Source organism: Mustela nigripes, chromosome 3, assembly GCF_022355385.1.
Source record: "Mustela nigripes isolate SB6536 chromosome 3, MUSNIG.SB6536, whole genome shotgun sequence".
NCBI lineage: Eukaryota > Metazoa > Chordata > Mammalia > Carnivora > Mustelidae > Mustela > Mustela nigripes.
Genome location: NC_081559.1, coordinates 172366910 through 172387120, shown reverse-complemented (window position 1 = coordinate 172387120; position 20211 = coordinate 172366910). Strand labels below are relative to the sequence as shown.

At 33.6% G+C, this 20211-nt stretch overlaps 1 protein-coding gene across 1 annotated transcript in view; it reads left to right on the top strand.

The window, feature by feature from the left end:
• The window catches only part of LOC132014588 (CUB and sushi domain-containing protein 3-like), an 809760-nt gene that overhangs the window by 258777 nt on the left and 530772 nt on the right, over positions 1–20211 (top strand). Inside the window, exon 4 of the mRNA XM_059395524.1 lies at positions 16191–16385. Within this exon, the coding sequence (XP_059251507.1) occupies positions 16191–16385 (195 nt within the window). The remainder of the gene's footprint in view (positions 1–16190; positions 16386–20211) is intronic.

The following is a 20211-nucleotide window of genomic DNA, read 5'->3' as shown; positions in this document are numbered from 1 at the left end:
ACCTATTTATAAATACATTTACATATTTAAAATATATATCACTAGAAACCTCTTAGATTTGGGATTATACAGGGCTTTTATCTACCTATCACCTAATGTCTTATATGTTTAGTAAGTGATATCCATTTTGTAGTTAATTTCTCATTTTTCATTTGATATTTGAGGTCAGTGTATGGAGTTTTGTATGACAATAAAAAATTAAATACATTGACTGTTACTTCTTCTTTACACACATCTAAAATAGAAGGTTTTTAAATGCCAGAAACTTACAAGACTATAGATAATGGAGGAGGATTAAAACCAAACAGTATTTTGGAGCTAGTTATCAGATGAACCAGTAGTAACAGACTCGGGAGTCAGCAGAAGCTTCAATCCTAATTCACTAGTGGGGAAAGCCAAGAAGCAATCCCATTTATACCTCAGAATGTCCAGAAGTTCTCAAGAATTGGTAGCACCAGGTATTCCTGAAAGAGGCAGTGAAATTCATGCTTAAAACAACATTAGTTGAAAATCCAATTAAGAAGAAGTGAGAGGGCCAAAAATATGAGCTTGGTGACTTCCATTTCTGTACCCTAACTGAATATTGTAAGTTTATTCTTTAAAACAGGTAAAATGGGTAAAACAGACTAAGGGTAGTGAGTCTCAGATAAAGCTGAAAAGAAAGCCCCAATACAAAAAACTAGGTGGATTAAGTGAATGTTTCTTTACAAAATTTTGACACCCCTCCTCCACACATACATTATTCATCACTTAACTCACAGAAAACTGGCAGCCAGCTCTGTACTCTCCAAAATGACAAAAGATTCTTTTATGCAGAGTATAAGCAGCTCAAAAGGAAGTACTTAAAGATACTGACTTAGTTAGTGTCTCAGTGAAACAATCAAGGAAATTATAGTGTAGTCTGCAGGTATCAAGTACGATACATATACTCAGAGCATCTATTTAGCTCTTAAATAGTTTTAAATAATAGTAAAAATTACTTCTAACTTTTGAAGAAGTTCTCTAACGTAGATGCTGATGTCCCAAACAAAAAGAACATAACAGTTTAAAAGAAACAGACTCTATCTAAGCAAAAGAAAACTTTGAAAATCAACCTAAAAACCAATATAAGTGTTTTCTAAAAGATATAAAACATGATCATGATGCTGTAGAAAGAGAATAAGGAAATATTCTTAGAAATTTCTAAAAAATGAAATAAAAATGAAAAATTTATGGATTTAAAGGCAAATTTGATAAAAAGTTCAGAGAAAGAAGGGGAAAAGCAGATACAGGATTTAGGAAAGAAGATATAGAGTACTATTAATTGTAGCAATTATAATCAGAGAAGCAGTCCAATAGGGTCTTCAAATAAGTCATTCTTAAAAGAGATCACTGATAAAATAAAGGGAAAAAAATCCATTTTTTTGGATGTGATAAGATTTGAGTTTTCATATTAAAAGGGCCCAACAAGTTTCCAGAATAATTGAAAATTTGTTCCTGGTTAAATAACACAAAACTATAATCCATATCATGATATATAAATATATAAAATTTTAACAAGAAAAATAGGGAAAAACAAGCTCAAAATCAAAGTGACAAAATTCAGAATGGTATTGGTTTTCAAAACATCAACACGGTCTTGCTTTGCCTTGCAAGTCCCAATGTAAATGGTTTCCATGCTAGAGTTCTGTAACTCTTCTAAATTATCATGGAGTTTGAGCATGATATGAAGACATTTATAGGTGTGCATTATTTGTCTCTTATACAGCTCTTATTATTTGTCTCTTATACAGAGAACACATTCTTAGGAAGCTACTGGTGTTTCATAATAACAAAGAGAACATTATGGGATGTAGGAAAGACAGATCCAAGTAAGAAGACAGTTTAATGGAATTACCAAAATAATTCCTGGTACTAGAAACACGCAGTAGACATCAACTTGCCCAGATGGAGATTGGAAAGTTCTGAAAATTTTTCTTCATTGAGTTGATGTTGAATGCTTGATGTATCTGAGTGTTTGGGAAGAAATTCAGACAACTGGCAAAGACTTTTAAGTTGACATTTTTCTCAGCCTGAAATAAAAATAAGGGAAATCATTAACTAGAAAAAACAAAATTCTTTAAGACATAAAAGTAATCATTATAATGCATAACTTGGTTAAGAATCCTAAGAATAGCATTTACATACTTATAAGGTTTAATTGAATATTTCAACCAAAATTTTATGAAAAGTGTATGTTAGAAGGGGAATGATCTGGGGTGTTAAAAGACAGTAAATCTCTTCCATTGTGAGGAGATAATTAAATACCTTAAAAAACACATATCAGGAAATAGCTGTATAAACTTATTTTTGAAGAGACAGATTTCAAATGAATGAGTTGAAAATAAATTTACAATGGCTTCAAAGTCTTATACTGGCTGGCCCTGTTTTAACTCTCTGATCTCATTTCCTCCCAATTTCCACCAAGTCCATCCACGCCAACAAAGTTAGGCTCTTACTATTCCTTGAACATCCAGGGACTTTGCATTTGCAATTTCTTTTCCTGAATTACTTCCTCCCCAAATATCCTTATGACTGGCTCCTCATCTGGTCAGATCTTTCTTAACTCAAATGTCACCATCTTTGTGAAATCTTCCCTAGCTAACATATGTAAAACTTCTATTTCCTCTTCTCATCCTCCTTCTTTGTTTTATATTTCTCCTTAACATTTATTGTCTAAGAATACTTTAGACTATTTATGTATTATTTATTATCTATGTCCCCTCTCTACCACTACTCACAAGTTTAGCTCACAAGCTCTATGAGGAAGGGGGGTATGCATTGCTTACTATTGTATCCACAGTGCCTAGACAAATGCGTAGCATGTAGAAATTGCATAACAAATCACCATTAAATAATAAGTGAATAAACAGATATAAGAAAAGAATAAATTTAAAGCATACAATGAAAAATCATTCCTTAATGTATATAATGGCAAAATTTAAAAGACCATTTTTAAAAGCTAAAATAAAGATTAGCTTCTTTTTAGAGCATATGAATGTTTTAACCAAATAACCCCGAAACATATATTGTTCCCCCAAACAGAAGTGGGGAAAGCAGCAATTCGATCTTAGAGGTGTTCTTCCATATGAGTTCATGGGATATGTTCTAACTTTTCAAAAGGAAAAGTTAGGAAGGAAGAGCTCTGCGATCTGCATATTTTCTCATCTGACATTTCTTGTAGGACTCCATTTCATAAATAGTTTCATTATGCAAAATTCAGTTATTGTCATTCAGAAAGAGTTTGGAGATATATGTCATTATAGAGTTTGCATGCATAAATAAGCATATTATTAATAATCAATGGCAATTAGCACACAATGCACTTCCCCTTAAATTTAATTATATGCTTGATTAAAAGTGTTTGGGTACTTAATTAAAATAAGAAGGTCCAAATGATACTTAATTCTCACTTATATTCATATTATAATCCTAATAACTCTAGTCCTCACTCAAACCATGCATAGCTTCTATTAATTTTAATCAGAAGTATGCATGCTCACTGAATAAAGCCTGAAATGCAATTGGATAGGTCACATCAGGGAAAATTGTCTGCAGTCTGACAGTATGGTACGAGGAAAGAGTCTAGCGCAAGCAATTGAACAGAGAGATAATTGTCATAATTGGTTTCAATTAGTTTTTCATAGCTCTTGTGAAGCAATTTCTATTGTGCTATACCATGAGCTATAACCAGTAACAAAACTAGTTAGCATGATTAGTAGATGTTGGTGCTTAGAAAGGTAAAGTACATTCTCAATGTTAAGATCTCAGTGAAGATAAATGAACTGAATAACGATGTAAATGCATTGTTGGGAAACCTTTGCCATTGTGAAATGTGATGTGGTTTGAATAGAATGAAATCATATTCAATGAACTCAAGCTTCATAAATACATATTTTTTCAGGAGAATGAGTTCATGTGCAGATCCTTTCAGTGTGGAACAAGTGACCATTAAATGAATGTTAAAATGTGGCGCGACTTTGAAACTCACAACATAGTTAAAATCATAGTGAGTCCCTATTAATTTGCTTAAATAGCCCTAATAAATTTTGGTAATGCATATGGTACCAAAGAAGAAACTGAAGAGTAAAAGTTTCTCTGACCACATACTAATAAAGGGTACAGATAGGATTCAGAACATTTTTTTTTTCACTATATTTCATTTCCTGATGATAAGGTCAATTGCAAGAATGCAAATTAGCTGGAACAAACCCCTTTATTTGCTTGTAGTTGTTCTGCACACCTTCAGAGCTGTTCCTGCAGGGAGGTAATATGAGCATTACTCTGAAAGAATAAGATAGTCAGGATTCTTTGTATTCCTTGTCATCCTAGAAACTGTCAAGGCTCTGGTTTCCAATTCCCTACCAATTCTGTCCCTACAAAGATTGTTTTCTCAAAAAATTTTTTTTCAATATGGGACTCAGAACTTTTTTTCTCAAAGGGAATTGAATTTCCACAGGAATTTGAAATAATTTGGACATATCTTATTTTCCTAACTTTCCAGTTTTTTGAAATAAGCTAGTTCTTTAACCAAATAAATATCAAGAGCCCAGTGTATCTGAATTAAAGACTTTGTGATTTTAAAGATGCCCTTTAAAAACCAATATCTGCCTTGATTATGGTCACCAGTCAATCGACTACAAAATGTTTACACATTAGAAGATAGAGAACATTATGGAATTTAAAAGGAAAATAATAAAAGGTAAATTGAGATATCTTAAGACATTAGAATAAGTGATCAATGAATATAATAGAACAAGTTTTTGATTCAAGAGCCAAGATGATCAACATAGACTGGAGGGTTTAGAAATCTTTACTGAGGTGGTAGGAATTGGTTTAGGTCTCTAAGGATAGAAATACTTGTAGATAGAGAAGAAATAGGAGCTATTTCAAATGTACAAACCTGTGAAACAAGAATACATTGATATATTGGGGGAGCAGGTAATATTTGACTGAAATAGAGTAGTTGAGCATAGGGAGATATTGAAGAAATGTAAATGGGCTGATTGTGGAGGATGTTAACCATGAAGTAGGAAATGGGACTTTCTTCTGTAAGCCAAGTTGGAAGGTTAATATGGAGGTATGTTGAAAGCATTAACCTATAAACTCTCCAACAGGGAGAGACCTAAAAATGAGGCAGAATGATCAGATAAATTCTGTCAGTCTCTACTTCATTCTCTAACTGAAAAACATCAGGAAAAAGGTATGCCTGGGTGGTTCAATTGGTTGAGCATAGAACTCTTGGATTTGGCTTAGGTCATGATCTCAGGGTCATGTGATCAAGCCCCACCTCTGGCTCTGAGCCCATTGCAGAGTCTGCTTGTTCCTCTCCCTCTGCTCCTTCCCTGGCTTGTGCTCTTTCTCTCTCTCTCTAGATAAATAAATAAAATCTTAAAAAAAAAGAAGAAGAAGACAATATCAGGGGTAAAAACCACATTTCTGAGACTTTGTTATAGTGAATGTGAATTAAGTTCCTCAAAGGATATGCACTGTTTGTGAGAGAATGAAACATGGAATTTAGTAAGAGGCAGCTTTCCTGCAGAATCTCACTGTGGGTTTTGTTATCTATGTTGCAATTTTAAATCACTCTCCAACATTGTCCAGATTCCTATGGGTAAGAAAACTTGTTTCTTTCTGCTGTTAAGAGGTTGCTGGTGAGGTGGCAGTGACTCCAGGTAAACTTAATTCCCAGGGAGTCTTCAGGGGAACAGTCCTCTTATTGGGCTAATTCTCTATGAATCAAGAGGTCCAGTCTACAGCCTGTTCCTAGAAACTATATTAACTTCCTTAATGCTTTAAACAATGGTTTTTGTGTCTGACATTGATGAAATATTTGTTCTGGAAGTGGTGTGTTAAAAGAAATGCATACAACACATGTTACTGTTTTGTGGTCAGGAAGAGCTGTGAGGAAGCATTATGAACTGCACAGCTGGTGACTGTTCTGTGTGATGGCAAATGTGGTGACAAGGTGGAAGCCAGAGCACTGAGGGTCTAGTCCAAAAGAGTGAAGGTAACATTGTTAAAGCCTGTGCCTGTTCCTGGTTGCCTTTGACAATGTTTTATGACACAGCCAACAGCTGAGGCATATGTTGGACAGTTTTAAAAAGAGATGGAAGGAAATTGAGTCTAATATTTTGGTGACTTTTGGGTTGGAAAAGCCAACGGCTTCTGTACAGCAGGGGATAAGAAGGCTTAGCAGAGTCTCTTATTAAGCTTAGTCAAAGGGTGGATAGGCCCCAGGGCAAGGATGAAATAAATCATGTTGCATTCCTGCTCAGGCATCTTGCTTCAGATTACTCCAAGGTAGTCCCAATTAAAAAGATGATGAGCGACATGGTTGTAGATGGGTGGAGACTGGTCACTGACACATGAAAATAACTGGAAACAGTTATAACTGGAAAATGACTTAGTTCCTATTAAGTTTTGGAAGGAGTTTTAGCCAATAAATCCTAGAAGTCCTCTTCAAATCCCTTTGATGGTTCAGTTCTTAAAGCAGTTTTCAAGTACCAAACCTGCAGATGCAAGGTATCAGCCCCAAGGAGACTCTGCTCTCCCATACCCACTTCAGATTTTGCCACAGAGAACCTGGACAAGTAAGAACTAGTCAACAGGAAATGCCAGGGGATAGCGGAAGACACAGCATCAGGGATTATCTTCTCAAGAACAGTTCCAGGGTCTTCTAGGGTAGGAAGATCATAATGCCTGTCTAATATGTTCTGTTTATTTTCTTGACAATTGTCTGTGGAATATTTCCTTTTCTTCTCTTATCCACACAGGGATATTCATTTTGACCCTCCTTTTCTGCTCTAACAGGTACTGATCCACAAGAAACTAGAATTGGCCTTAATGGGGGGGTGTGTGTGGGGAAAGGCTGTGAATTTCCCAGAAACTTTGGAATTTGAATGGGATTTTGTAAGGAGAAGGAGCTTTGTCAGGAGCAAAGGAAAGGTGGGGAGAGTTCCTTTCTCCCAGTATCCTTTGAATTCAAGGTAGCCTGGAATTCCACATTTCTGGAAATCCAGTTCTACCCAGTTTACAAATGTAAGGCCCAAGGGGATGACAGAGAAGCAAGGTGGGAGAAATCTTGAGTCCCTGATGACCTGAAGGCAGAGTCTGATCTCTCCCAGCCTCACCAGTCAGAGAGTCACATAGAGGAATAACTGCTGTCTACTTTAGCCATTTCATTATGGGGCCTTTAGGACTGCATTAGCATATCATGGATGCTAAGACAACTAACTTAAAGGCTCTCCAAAGTATGACCCTAAGATTCATTTCTTACATTTCAGTCTATTTTTCCTCTTATGTATAATATTCTATATAGGCCATTTATTTTGCACATGACCCTTGATCATATCTTGTGCATTTCTCTTTCTTGCCTTTATTCTTATGATTTGTTTGACTCTTCTCTTGAGTCCTCTCCATCTAAAATCCTTTATTTTATACAGTATTCTTCCTTTTGTATAAATATATAATAGGTAACTTTTAAAAATTCAACTCTGGAGTCCATTTTATTATTTAATTGCCAGAAGGTCATACTATACATGTTTTATGTTTCCTATTGAGTTATAAGTTCCAAAAGAACAGAAACAGTGTCCTATTTTTTATATCCCTTTGACATTTATACTTCAAGCTTCAGTAATTATTTGGTGATTGATTAATTGCTGAAACTCAGTGGCATCTCTCACTCATATTGGATGAATAAGTAACCCAGTAAATTATCCATAATCAGCTTAACACATCTTTTTAAAGAATTAAATTATCCAAAAGTCTTAATACAGATACTTGTCCCAATTCTGTCATAGGAGAGGGGAGTCTATTCATATTTTTCTATTATTCTGAATCAAGTTCTCAAATGCAACTCATACAGATGCAGTGTTATTCCATTTATAGAAACTTTTAAAGTGAGGATGGCTGCTAATATGTTTCTATTCTGTATTTTTATTTCTTCTGCTTTGTTAAAAATCTGGTAGCTACACAGGCCATAGCTAGGTTTAAATAATCATATCTTTTAATATAACCTCTCTACCCATCTATTTTAATACATTGGTAGTTTACAAAATAAAAATATAGTATTGTTTTTCATCAGTTCAATTTAGGTGATAAAATTTATTTTGTAAGGAAAAAACCCCACAGATATTTGAAATTGAAAGAACATAAGAACATTAATTGCCTCTTATTCACAGATCCAAAGCCTATAACCAGCAACTGCTAGTCTTGGATATTGTGCAATGGATTTTCTCCATTGTATGTGACAATTGTTCTTGATCTGTCTCTAAAAACTTTTACCTATGTCACCTTTGGGCTCTATATACCAGTATCAAAACAGAATAGTGTTACCTAGACAGCATAACTTTTTATGTGTTTGGTTTTTACACTAACTGTTTTACTACTTCACCCTTCCTTCCCTTGGCATTATAGCCAGCCTACCCAAGGATTTACTTCAATTAAAAAACAAAAACAAAAACAAAAACATAGTGACAGTAGATTTTTCTTCTGTTGCTGTTTAAAATGCATTGTAATCTGTATGCATTCTCCCCTCATCATAGTCAAATCATTGTCGTAATCTATTTTCTTCTTAAACAGATGAACTTGAAAAGTGTCGGTTTATCCTCCTACAGGTGCAGTGTTATTCCATCTTCTCCAGCAGCCAATACTTTGTTCGAATTATTTTTGTTAAGTTAAAATAATAGCAACAAAAAATGAGTATTTGTCCTTTTGATTGCCAAATCTAAACCTCTATGAAGCTTCAAGATAACTTTTACAATGGCAAATGTGGCTTAATTTTTGCTTCATTCCCAACATCCCAGCAAGGACTGTGACATGACCAGCAGCTTAGGAACTTTCATGCTTAAGAACTGGTTTATAAAAGTCAATGAATTTTTCATTAAAAAAAAGATTTAAATGGCACAATTATATAATTTGATCTCTAAAATCACATGCAGGCAGAGTGTCCCAGTGTTTATTATGACACAGGTTTAGTTCATGATGTGCCTACAGCTCTTTTCTAGGCTACTGGTTCCACTCTATTTTGTCTCTAAATATATACTCCTACAAACTCTGTGTGATGATCATCTTTTATGTTTTTCTATTAGAGGAAATAACTCAATTAACTGAGCAATCCTTTTTGGCTTGTCAACAGCATACCACAGAATGTGTTAAATTCTTAATACATAAAGATGAATTAGAGCCCTTATTCTCAAGATGCTCACAGTCTAGTGAGGAAGCAAATTAAAAAAAAAAACATTCAGTCATATATACTGAAGTAAAAATCCATGGGAACAGGATAGATGCAATAGCTGATTCAAAATATCCACAAAATATTTGCTCATCTAGTCTGCAAGTGAATTCTCAAATGGCACCATTTATATCCTATATAAATGGAATGGTTTAATATCTTCAATAAAAGAACACTTTGTACCACAAGAAAAGTTGGAAAATGTATTAGTTGGTTAAGTGCTTTGAAGTTTTAGGATGAGAGGTAGTAGGTGGTTCAACTTGATGTTATGTTCCCCTAAATTATTTTTAATCATCTGGGAAATAAAAAAACTTGAGATTAATTTTCTGTAAGAAGTACAAACAACCTGGTTTTACTTCCCTTAGTAGACATAATTTTACAGTGTTTTAAAGCATTGTTAATTGATCTCAGCAGGATCATGCTTCATCTATTTGACTGAATAATTATGCAATTCTGTATTCATGGTATCTGTTATCCTTTCATTCGATTTTCATTCCTAATTTTCAAGGTCAGGTTTTTTTCTTGATATTTTGGTAAATATCTTGCCTTTCACAATTATCCATGTGCTCCTAACAAATTGGGGATTTTTTAAAAGCCAAGGTTATTGTAAAGTGTTTATTAGTATAAATCACTCCTCTTTTTCTAAATTGCTTAGTAGAGTTTTATTGACTTTCTCCAAGGAAAATGTGATAAAACCTCTCTTATAGTCCTTGATATACACTCTCTTTCAGGATTTAAGTTTTTTTTCAAAATTATTTGAAACTTTTTTAACTTATCTGGAGTTTGTTAGGATGCAGTAGACCAGGTATCTTTTTATAATCACTGTGCCTGGCATAGTGCTTCATATATGATATCAACTAAGAGATAAAAGAATTGATGAATCAATGACACCCATAAGGAACTCTTTGCAAATTTGGTTGTATAAATATCTTACCAAGAGTTGAATTACAGCTTGGATTTCCCTTATGATATAGAGAGGAGTAACTGAATTTTACCTTAGACTAAATTAGTGTTTTTTGACTAATTTTTAAGACATCAGGAGTGATCGAATGTAGTTAATCAGCATTTATTGAAGACATGGCCCTACCTCTAATAGATCATAACTTAATCACACCTAATTTAGATGTCTCAAATACAAAATTGACTATAATAAAAATAAACTTGCAGTTTGTTGAGCTAATAAAAATACCTGTCATGTATTGATTGCATTGTTGTTCAGCATATAAATAACTTCCATATTGTTTTATATAGCCACATTAACAACTTTATAAAGTTGATATTCTTAGGTACAAATAGTATGCATACAGTATTCTTACCTCTCATTTTTTTAATAATTAATTTTCATGGTCTTGTTTACCAGTTATTTTCAAGATTGAATTGCTATTCAATTAGTAAACTCACAAAGTACATACCATACATACTTATGAAAATCTCTGCTCATATGTGCATTTAGAATAGATTTCAATTATTCACTCTGAATCATTCTCTAGAGCTTTAGAGTATCTCCTTCAAAAAATATTTAGTGACAGAAATGGTTCCTTTTTCTAATTAAGAACCTATGCATAGTTTATGTATTCACTACATGAACCTATCTTTGGACAACACTTTTGAAATACTTTTCCAATCCAGTGTATACCCTACTTTACCCATAAAACCTTGCCAAATCTAATAACTATTACAGTATTTTGATTCTCCCATTTCCAAATTTTGAACCCACTTAACTATTTTTTTTTCAAATCCAGCTTATTCCTTATCCTATTTCAGAACTCAGTTTAAATCTTTTTTTTTTTTAAGATTTTATTCATTTATTTGACAGACAGAGATCACAAGTAGGCAAAGAGGTAGGCAGAGAGAGAGAGAGAGAGAGAGAGGAAGAAGCAGGCTCCCTGCTGAGCAGAGAGCCGACAGGGGGCTCAATCCCAGGACCCTGGCATCATGACCTGAGCTGAAAGCAGGGGATTTAACCCACTTAGCCACCCAGGTGCCCCTAAATCGGTCTTAACCAGGAATTTCTTTTCAGACCTCCTCTTAATCAAGACTAAGTTTTCTCAATTTTATACTTTCATTATACTTTGTATGTTTCCATTATTCCACTTGCGATATTATAACTAATGCTGTGTAATTACTTGCTAATTGAGTTGGTCAGTACCAACTTGATAAATTCGCAGGGCCATGTATGTCATTTGCAAAACTATATCCCCAGAATACTGTCCATATTAGCCACTTAATAAACACTTGTGAAATGAATATCTGTTTTTCATGGACAACAACATACAATTGTGAAACAACCTAAGGCTTTTCTTTTCTTTTTTCCAAGTTAGAGACATCTATGCATGAACTACAAATCTACTTCTTAGTTGGGTGACCTTGGGAAAGTTACTTAATCTGAGTCTCAGTTTCTCTTTCTGTACAACAGGGAAAACCATATATGACATTGGGTAATTTGTGAGATATAAGTAGGACTATGAATGCCTAAGTGCTTGGAAAAGAGGATGACTCACAGCTGATCTCAATTAAGGCTATTAACTTTTTCAAGCTGTAAATTCTTAGAAGGCAAAGGAGGCGGTGTTGCTTTAAATGATACACATCACAGAGCATCAAAGTTAACCATAACCCTCAAGAACGTCTGATGAATAAATTAGTTACTAAGTAATTTGTAGTTATGTTTCCTTTCCTTTCTTCAATAAATTAGTTACTAAGTAATTTATAGTTATATTTCCTTTCCTTTCAACAATTTCCTTTCCTTTTTAATACAGAGGAGTGTCAATAAATTCCAATCTCCATTTGGAGTTTTATTTATCTTGGATCTTCCTCAAGTAATTTTTTGCTTTATCAATAATCTCATACTCTTTAGCATGGTTTATATTGCCAAAATGCCTTCATACTATATGCTGATAATTTCAATATGAGAAGAGAGAATAAATAAAATACAGATAGTTCTAGCAAAAACAGATGATGTTTAATTTGATTCAATCATTTGGACAGAGCAGTAAACTTATATAAAGGGTATTTGCCATTTTCAGAAATATTTTTTGAGTGTAAAGTCTTTAGGCTTGTTTTCCAGGAATTTTCTCAATTCACTAAACTATTCATTTGAGTATTTCTGTCGTGTGTGTGTGTGTGTGTGTGTTTAAAGATTTTATTTATTTATTTGAAATAGAGAGCAGGCTAGAGAGAGAGAACAATTGGGGGCAAGGGGCAGAGGTAGAGGAAGGAGCAGACTCTCCGCTGAGCAGGGAGCCTGCTCTGGGGCTGGATCCCAGGACCCCAGGATTATGACCTGAGCCAAAGGCACATTCTTAACCGACTATGCCACTCAGGGGAACACTTGACTCTTTTCTGTTTTATCTACAAACACAATCTCATGGCAGAGATTCCAAGAATAAATTCAAATAAGGCTGTAGTACAATTTTTGCATTAAAAGATCGATCAGTATTTGAATAATAGCATTATGGCAATAACTTTAAACTACTCTCAGAACACTCCAATCCCATTTTAATCTTTGATTTATGGAATATCAGAATATTGTCAGATTCTACAATGGTTTTATTTTAATCACATAAACTTTTCAGTCCATATATTCATGTCATCTGTTGGTGAAAGAAGATAACTGAGTCTGGGAATTCTGCCCTTCATATGTAATTATTTGCTTCAGGAATACAGTGAAGTGATAAGCAAAATGTTGTTACCTTGTAGATACATTTGATGAATTACTATAAAAATTCTTTATTGCTTAAATTTCAATCTCTATTTTCCTTAAGAATGATTTCCTTAAGGATGATAAACAAAATCACCACTTATTGTAAGTACCATGTATATTAATGATTAGTTTATAATTTGCTTTACTAAACATGGTAGACAGTGTCTTCATTTTCCCCTGCAATTCAAACTCTTGATAACTGGTAGAAATAAATGCCTAAAAATTAGTCTAACTTAGCTAGTTCTAGACTGTCATATTAAATAACAAATTAATTTTAAGAGTTCAAATATGAAGCACTGTTTATTTTCTTAAAAATTAAGACTAAAATGTGAATCAGAAATAGCATTTTTTTTTTGTAGTGGGTTATATAATTATTTCAGTTAATAACACACCCTTGGCTCTTTGTCTTAAAATGGACATAGCTTAGGGACAAGTCCCAAGTTAAAGGGTTGAGAGAAGACAAAAAATGGAATCTATGCACAGTGGCTATAGAATTGGGATCTCTTAAATATGTGAAACATCTTCATACCTGTCTCCATGGGCTACTCAGTCTATAGAGAATGATGGGTAGTTTTTATTTATGAAAGTCAAAAAAACAAGAGAAATCCAAAGTGGGAATTTCCTGAAGGCGAGAACAAGCTTTGTTTTAGAACTTTATTTTTTGAGTTTTATTTTGAAACAGTATGACTTCTTATCTGTCTTAGAAATTAGAAATAGAAATAAATCAGCCACAAGGAAGGTACTAGATTAGGTCACGTATTAAGAATCCAACCAGTGCTGCTATTCATTCATTGACTCACTTCCTATGTTTTCCATTTTTGATTTAGACACTTTGTTCTGGGTAATGTTTATTTGTTCACTTAAATCAAAGTTAAATCTGAGTATAAGAACTATTTAGAGCTTTCTTCTCTCTTTCCCTTCATTCCTCTAGTTAACTGCTTCCTGTGAAATAATTTGAAAACTGCTTTTTTCTCCTAGATATATAACTTTAGGATAATTGAAGTCCTGACCTTAATTATTTTTTAGGATGTGAGAGGTAAAGCAGTGGATTAATTCTAAGGCCACAAGTGGTAGTTTCATTAAAAGAATTTCCTTTGTTATTACTATATTCAAGGGATCGAATACTCATTCATTTTATCAAAACTTATTAACCTCACCGTCTCTTGCAGCAAACATCTCATCTTTCAATGAAATGAATTTTCAAAAAAAACCAAACCCTCCTATTTCAAAATAAACTGTATATTTCAAAAGTACTTTTAAAGATTACTCAAAATTCACAGATAATGTATTTAAATTTTTCTGAAAATGAAAATATATGTGGAAAAATAGAAAACTGAAATATTAGAGATCATTAACCTTGTCTACTGATATTTACAGTATTTTACAGATATCAGTTTATGGTGTATTTTTAAATGCAGAGGAAGCTTAAGGATATTGCCTGTTATTTATAGAAACCATTGGCATGTAATTAATATTAGTCATTTGTTTTTTTTCTGTTTTAGGTTTCATACTCTAAAGTAATTGTCCTAAACTAAAAGTAAATACTTTATATATGTAACTCAAGTTCTATATATTGTCAATGCATTTTTCACTGATTAAACTGACTTCATTTGAAATTTATCACTGATTTTTTCTTTCACTATCATGGAAAAATTTATACAGAAAAAATCATGTTCACTTAGGAAACACTCCCAAAATTACCATATACCTATTATGGGTAAAAATATAAATTTCAGCTCTGTATACACTTCTTAATTATAAATGGCTGTTGTTTTTGTAAAATTAGACCTATAGATTATTTTGGTATTTTTACTTACTGTCATTGATATTTTCCATATTATATTGGCTTACAGGTATTTGGCTTAATATTAAATAACATTGCATGGATCTTACTAACTATATAACTGGGGTGGGTATCAAGGTAAAATGGAAACATACTTCATTTTTGTGTTGCAGTGGTTTTTTAGCTTTTTAGTTTGCAATAATTTCAGACTTTCAGTTAAATTGTGAAAATAGTACAGAATTCCCCTATACTCTTATCCAGCTTCCCATAATATTAGCTATGTAACCATAGCATAATTGTCAAAAGTAGGAAATTAACATTTGTATAATACCATTAACTAAATTATTGCCTATTCAAACCTGAATATCTTTTAGCTCAGTAATTCATTAGTTTGTATTTGTATTAACAATTATTTATAGTATGAAATAATATAAAGGTAAAAGAATATTTAGAAAATAATATTGGGAAAAATAATTCTTAACCTCATTAAGTTCTGCTTTGCTATTTCTATATATTTTCTTGGGATTTCATTTACAGTGAAATTGGATTTTTCTCTGAAATGAATATCATTTTAAAAATCTCGTACATTGCGGGTGCCTGGGTGGCTCAGTGGATTAAAGCCTCTGCCTTCAGCTCAGGTCATGATCTCAGGGTCCTGGGATCGACCCTCGCATCGGGCTCACTGCCTGCTCCCTCCTCTCTCTCTGCCTGCCTCTCTGCCTATTTGTGATCTCTGTCAAATAAATTAAAAAATATATATGTATTTTAAAAATGTCTTACATTTGTATACTTGTATACTTTTAGTATTAACTAATAAAATAAGACAGTAGATGCAATCAATATCCTAACATATTCATCTATTTAAAACTTGACAACTGTATGCACTTCTTATTATATTTTCAGGTTAAACAAATTGGGAATTCTAGCCAGTCTCTTCAACTTCAAAAATATTTCCATTTCATTACTGAGCTATATTTTTCTTATTTAAGTGGAAAAAAAAAGTTTCCACCAAAAATTTACACCTGTTTTCAGAGAAATGCTTCTGGTTTAGAGTTAAACAGATGCATCAAAGTAATGAGAGCATATTAATGAAACTTAATTTGTTTATTCTTATAAGTAGAATGTAACTTTGAAAAAGTCATATAAATGGTATTATTCTTAGCTTTAATGTCTATAAAATATGAGTAATGTTGAGTTTTAAAGTTGCTAGAAAAATTATATAAAATATTTAAATTTTTCTAATACAAAGAATGAAACCCAATATCTTTTGGTAAAATTTGGTTCCTTTCCCATACTTCTGTGTCACATGTGTTGAGAGGGAAGATATTTCCTTTTATTGTGACGCTTTTTGCAAGGAAAAGAGACATCTGTATCTACATATACTTCTTAAAATCTAAAACATTAAAATAGGTATTAAGATAACTGTAAATTCTCCTTCTCTCCCCCTTTTATAGAATTGCAGAGTAGCTCTTGTGGAAACCCGGGAGTTCCACCCAAAGGTATATTATATGGTACGCGGTTTGACGTTGGGGACAAGATCCGCTACAGCTGTGTTACTGGATATATTCTTGATGGCCACCCTCAACTCACCTGTATAGCCAATTCAGTGAATACAGCCTCCTGGGATTTTCCTGTTCCTATCTGCAGAGGTAAAGAAAAAATATTTATTTTTATGCTGATTGAATGTTTGTTTGACATGATAAAAACATTTTAAAAGTTGGAGTTGTAATCTGACAGTGTAATTGCAAAATATGTTTGCCATTTGGTGCTTATTCCTTTTATAAAATTTGAAGATTGAAAGAAATCTACATGTTTGTGTATACATATACTACATGAAAAGTTCAGAAAAAATGCTTGTCAAAAAATAAGACAATATTACTTGTGAAATGAAACAGTAAAATACATGTCTATATACATATTTATGCATTGTGTATAAATGTGTCTTTGTATTTATGTTAGAAAAACATGAAGTTTATGATGTTCAGAAATTTAATTTAGTCTGTCAAAATCACAATTTTGTTTTCATTTTGAAGTATTGATTGAATCTGTGAATCTTTTCAAGATATCTGGTGGAAGACTTCATTTGGGAATTTATAAAATAAGAATGCTATATAGTTTATAGTTTGATACTATCAGTATTTGTATTATTTGTATTATGGGGAAAACCATAATACTCTAATGTGGACAAAGTTTCAAAGTACAGTGCCTGCAAGATGCATGTTGAATGGAAGCCGAATTCATGGATGAATCTTGCCCACAGAAATTTTGGAGACCTTTATCATTTTCCGTGAGCTTACTTTTTGAACAAAGGGAAAGATAAATGAGTTGTATCTCTTTTATCTTTTGGCATTTGCTTCCTGTATGAATGCGAGGTAGGAATGTCCAATGCTGGTCTCAGTTACTTTGTAGCTTCCTTTCCAACATGTGACTGCCAAGTACAAGCAGGGAAGACTCTTGAAAATCAGACACAGCTGACTTATCTCGGCTTTGACAATGACTATGGGAGTGATTTTAGGCAAATCATATCAACTCTGAGATTCATTTATTTCACTTAACCAATGAGAGAGAAAACAACAACATCTTTTCCATTTGTTGTGAAGATTAAAGAAGAAAACCAATAACTGCCACTTAATAAAATATCTGCCATGCATTGGCATTCTTAGTGTCAGTGCTACCTTTGCTTCTCTTGCAGTTTCTACTCTGCTGTTTTGACTGATGCTATTTCTGACTACTATTAGCTACCATTTATTGGAACACTTAGAACACCATTTGGATGTGATAGCGTACTAAGAAATTTCTAAGTATAGTCACTTTTAAATTTCATAACAATACAAAACTGAAGTGCAAAAATTTTGGAATAACTGCTCAAATTTCCTCAGTAAATGTCGAGAACTATAGAGTCAGATTTTACTCGACTTGCGAGTTAACAAATTTCTCTGCCACAGTTTCTTGGGTGGTGGTAGAGGACCCCAGTTTTTTGGGTCAGAAACAGAGGAGAGTTTATTATTCACCAAACTGTCACCATCCAGATTATTAACATTTGTGCCAGTTTGCTAAGCCCTAATTCTTATCGAATGATATAAAGAGTATGAGGAACCTGCACATGAAAAACCATGAGCTTAGGGAAAACGGAATGCTTTGTAAATTAGGATGTCTGCCCTTTGCTCTGGAGGGCACCCCTCTTTCTCTCCCTACAAAGTTATAGGCAAACTTGCCCTTTACTCTGGTGGAAGACACTGTCCCCTGAGGCTGTTTGTTGTACCAACATCTTTGTAAAGATAGTTTAGTACAAAGAGCGGAAGGACAGTTGGAATCTCTGCTTACAAGATGTGAAGAAATGTTAGGGTCCATGGAGAAATTTCTCTCAATTTGGGGTGTGGTAGGGATGTTAGATTTGAACCCATTCTGTTTAGTTACAAAGCCTAAGTTGTTACCCTTTTGACACTTCACCAAAATAATTTGCATCTCTGTTCAGAAGTATTTTATTATAAGAAAAGAAATGGAGTTTTACATTTGAATCAGTCAAAAGACTATCATCTCTTTCAAAGCACAAAACTTCCAAAATCAAAAGGATTTATTAAGATTCAGAAAACCTAGAAGCCTCTTTAAGAGATTTCTTTTTTTTTTTTTTTTAAAGATTTTATTTATTTATTTGACACAGAGAGATCACAGTAGGCAGAGAGGCAGGCAGAGAGAGAAGGAAGGGAAGCAGGGCCCCTGCTGAGCAGAGAGCCTGATGCGGGACTCGATCCCAGGACCCTGAGATCATGACCTGAGCCGAAGGCAGCGGCTTAACCCACTGAGCCACCCAGGCGCCCAAGAGATTTCTGTGGAGCACTACCAATTCTGGCTAAATGTTACTTCCTGTTGTTGGGCTCTGTATTCACCTTAGTTCCAATAAGAACGTGTGGAACCAGAAAGATCTGAGTCTAAATACTAGGTGTGCCCCTTATTCAGTGGGGCCTTTGAGCAAAAAAAAAGCACATTAATTTTGGAAACTATTTTTTAGCTCTAATAGGATGAAGAGAGAGAAATACGAACATCACAGTACTGTTAGAGTTTAATGTGATAGCATATGTAAAGTGCCAGATGCATACTAAGTTATTATTTATGCTAGCTCTGTCTACCCACTTATCCTTAGCATGTCTTACCATCTTCTCCCTAAAGGAAAGAATTACAGTCAACAAAAAGTGGGTGGATAATATCCATGATCTTGTGTCCAAGTCTAACCCTAAAACCAATACTTTATCTTGTCATTGCAGTTTTGTTTGTTTTCCCAGAGTGTGAACTCTACTTCTCACCCCCAGATTTCTTTAGGCTTATTTCCTTTGACTTCCATTTTTAACCTCTATGTATTTTTTCTATTAAAAAAAAAATGATACCCACTATTTTTGGAAATTCTGCCTGTTCAACCTCAATCTGCTAAACTTGCCTTTTCTTCTCTTTAACAAAGATACCAGTGAATAAATTTACTCATTCACTCATCTATTTATTAAGGCCATATCCTGTGTAAAGGATTATTTTGTGTATTGAAAATCAAAAGATAATTAAGAAACACGTCTTGCCTTTAAGAAGGCAGTTCTAGTGGGTCTGATCATTATGTAATCAGATAATTACAATAATGTGTGATAATTGCTTTAATATCAGTATCTGTATATGTCAGGCACCTTGATAAGGATGAGCTTAATTTCTCTCAATTGAGTGGAAGAAAGTTCAAGTAAGGACAACACTTTAAGAGAATATTTCACAAAAGACTGACTAAAAATAAAAACTACATAGAGCAGGAATATTTTCAATGAGTTGATAATTTTCCTTTCTAGCCTTAAAAGTAATTCTGGTGTGTTACTAATATTCACTGGCTAAAGGTAGAGTCAATGAAGTCAGCCTTCATAGAGCACATGCTCTAATTTTCTAAGGAACAATTTATCTCCCATTAAGCATTTTTTTTTTTTTAAACTTAAAGAATAGGGGAATAGAGTATTTGGATTTTGTGTGGTTGTCAAAAGAAAAGATAGACATTTAGACTGTAGCCTCCCTCCTCTGCTCTTTGCCACTTGATAGCATACTGATTCTTTAATTTATAACTTTGCAGGGGGCTGATAACCCTGTAATGATCTGCTTATTGCTTTCCCTGGAGTTTACATAGTGTCTCTCCTTGATGAAAGCCTGGCTTTTAGAGAATTCTTCTGATGCTTCCTAACAATGATAGTTTAATTAAGAAAAACGAGTGCCATATCAACCTAGAGGGTATGGTGCAAGGGTTTTTGTGTTTGTTCACAAGCAGGATGAATTTTATCAACACCATCTGCTAGTATTTGAAAAAGACAACTAACTGCCTGGTGCTGAACTACACAATATTCTATAAAAAGTGAAAGTGAATTCCTATGCTGTAAGTCTTGGGTTGGAAATGCCTGGGACACGTGCCTTTTATGCACTCCCTCCTTTGATAAACATTTCTATGACATTTATTCCCAG